Source organism: Mus pahari, unplaced genomic scaffold, assembly GCF_900095145.1.
Source record: "Mus pahari unplaced genomic scaffold, PAHARI_EIJ_v1.1 scaffold_14099_1, whole genome shotgun sequence".
NCBI classification, from domain to species: Eukaryota; Metazoa; Chordata; class Mammalia; order Rodentia; family Muridae; genus Mus; species Mus pahari.
The window spans coordinates 2,507-4,357 of NW_018393353.1; the positions used below are offsets into that span (position 1 = coordinate 2,507).

At 40.0% G+C, this 1,851-nt stretch overlaps 1 gene segment (V, D, J or C); it reads right to left on the bottom strand.

The window, feature by feature from the left end:
• Positions 1–314: 314 nt before the first annotated feature.
• On the bottom strand, positions 315–812 carry LOC110315495. The segment is given in 2 exon segments: positions 315–637; positions 764–812. Coding segments are annotated over 2 exon segments (372 nt in total).
• Between the last annotated feature and the right edge of the window lie 1,039 nt (positions 813–1,851).

Here is a 1,851-nt window from a genome sequence, read left to right on the forward strand (position 1 = left end):
TGTGTGTGTTTGTCTGTGTGTGTGTGTGTTTCTTGTGAACCACGAGAAGCATTTCCTTGTTTAGTGCTGGTTTTAGGGAAAAAATTTTAGGATAAAAATGTTACTCTGATCCTCATGCAAAGGAAACACATTGTCTTTTAAATTTGGCCTAAGGAAAGGGTCTCAGCAGCTAGAGACAGCAGAAGGAGCATTTGCAGCAAATTAGGCTTTCACTTCTGCTTCCTGGTATATTTGGTGAAACTAGTGGTGGCTATGAAACCGTGACTTAGAATTATCTGATTGCTTTGTTTGGAGAGTGAAGTGTAGAGGGTGGTTTATGTTATGGCTTGAATCACTGTGGGAGGATTACTGTAAACTTGTTGACAGTAATAAGTTCCAAAATCTTCAGCCTGTAGGCTGCTGATCTTGAAAGAAAACTTTGTGCCAGATCCACTACCACTGAACCTTGATGGGGCCCCATCTGCCAAGCTGGTTGCAGCATAGATCAGGAGCTGAGGAGATTTCCCTGGTTTCTGCTGATACCATGCTAACGATTTACCAATGGTCTGACTTGCCAGGCATGTGATGGTGACACTTTCTCCCAGAGATGCAGACAGGGAGGCAGGAGACTGGGTCATCTGAATGTCACATTTACCACCTAAGATTGAAAATTGAAAAAGAATTCCAACACAATGTATATTGCCATAAGACAACATTTCTGGTGACCATGGAGCACTTACCATACTCATATGTATACATTTTCAGTTTATTCAGTCTTCCTTACCTGCAAACCAGAGCAGCAGCAATCCCAGGAGCTGAGTGAGCATATTCATGTCTCTGTGTAACATGGGTGAAGCTGACTCCAGCGCAGGGTGTGACCTGTTTTTAAAGAAGCCACCTGAGCAGTGGGAATATGCAAATCAGCCAAGGGTGGGAATAGCCATGGTATTGGTCAGGTCAGTGGCTCATTAGAGGCCTATGGTCCAATAATGTTTTAGATAAGAGAGCCAGTAGAGGTTTATCTGGATTTATTTGTAGAGAAAGTGCTCCTCTTTGGACAACAAAAGAACAGCACCAGCACAGTCTATGAGATGCATATTACTTTGATTTCTGTCCTATTTAATATAGGATTTTCTGTTTTATTTCCCTTATAGCAGGGCCTGGGACATGCAGTACAGTTGTAAACAGTATATAAATGTTTTTAGGGCAATTTCATAATTTTCTGTGAAGATTATTGAGGTAGTGCATCTTCATCTGCTTTTTCCTGTTTATATGTGAGATTGAATGTTAATAATAAAGTTTTTGTTATATTTCTTTCCTCTAAAACTTCCCAAATATCCCCGTTCCTCAACTTTTAATTCATCACCTCTTTTTTCTTAATTGTTACTGCATAAGTACATGTACTTACACACACACACACACACACACACACACACACACTAAGAGACAAACACACACAAACCCACATATATGTATATGTATACATATATGTATATGTATATATTTAGTGTTGATCATTATTGTATAAGCCAACCAATTGGCTGTGCTCTACCCTGGAGAGGAAGACCTCTCCTGCTCCTAGCTTTATTAAGTTGTGTATCCTCTTTGTGTAGAACTGAAACCTCTCAGGGTTTATCCCTTCCAGTTTGACAAGTTCACTGGTGTCCTCCTTTTTTCAGTGCACATTTGAGCAATCATTTAAGCAAGATTTTACAGGTATATCTTCTGTTATCAGTAGGAAATACAGTCTTAGGGCAAACTACCCAGTCTTTTGGTTCTTACAGTGTTTCAACTCCACTTTTCCAAACTGTTCCCTGAGCCTTGTTTATGGAAGTTTTGTAGATGTAATCCCCTGATTGAGCTACACAACTC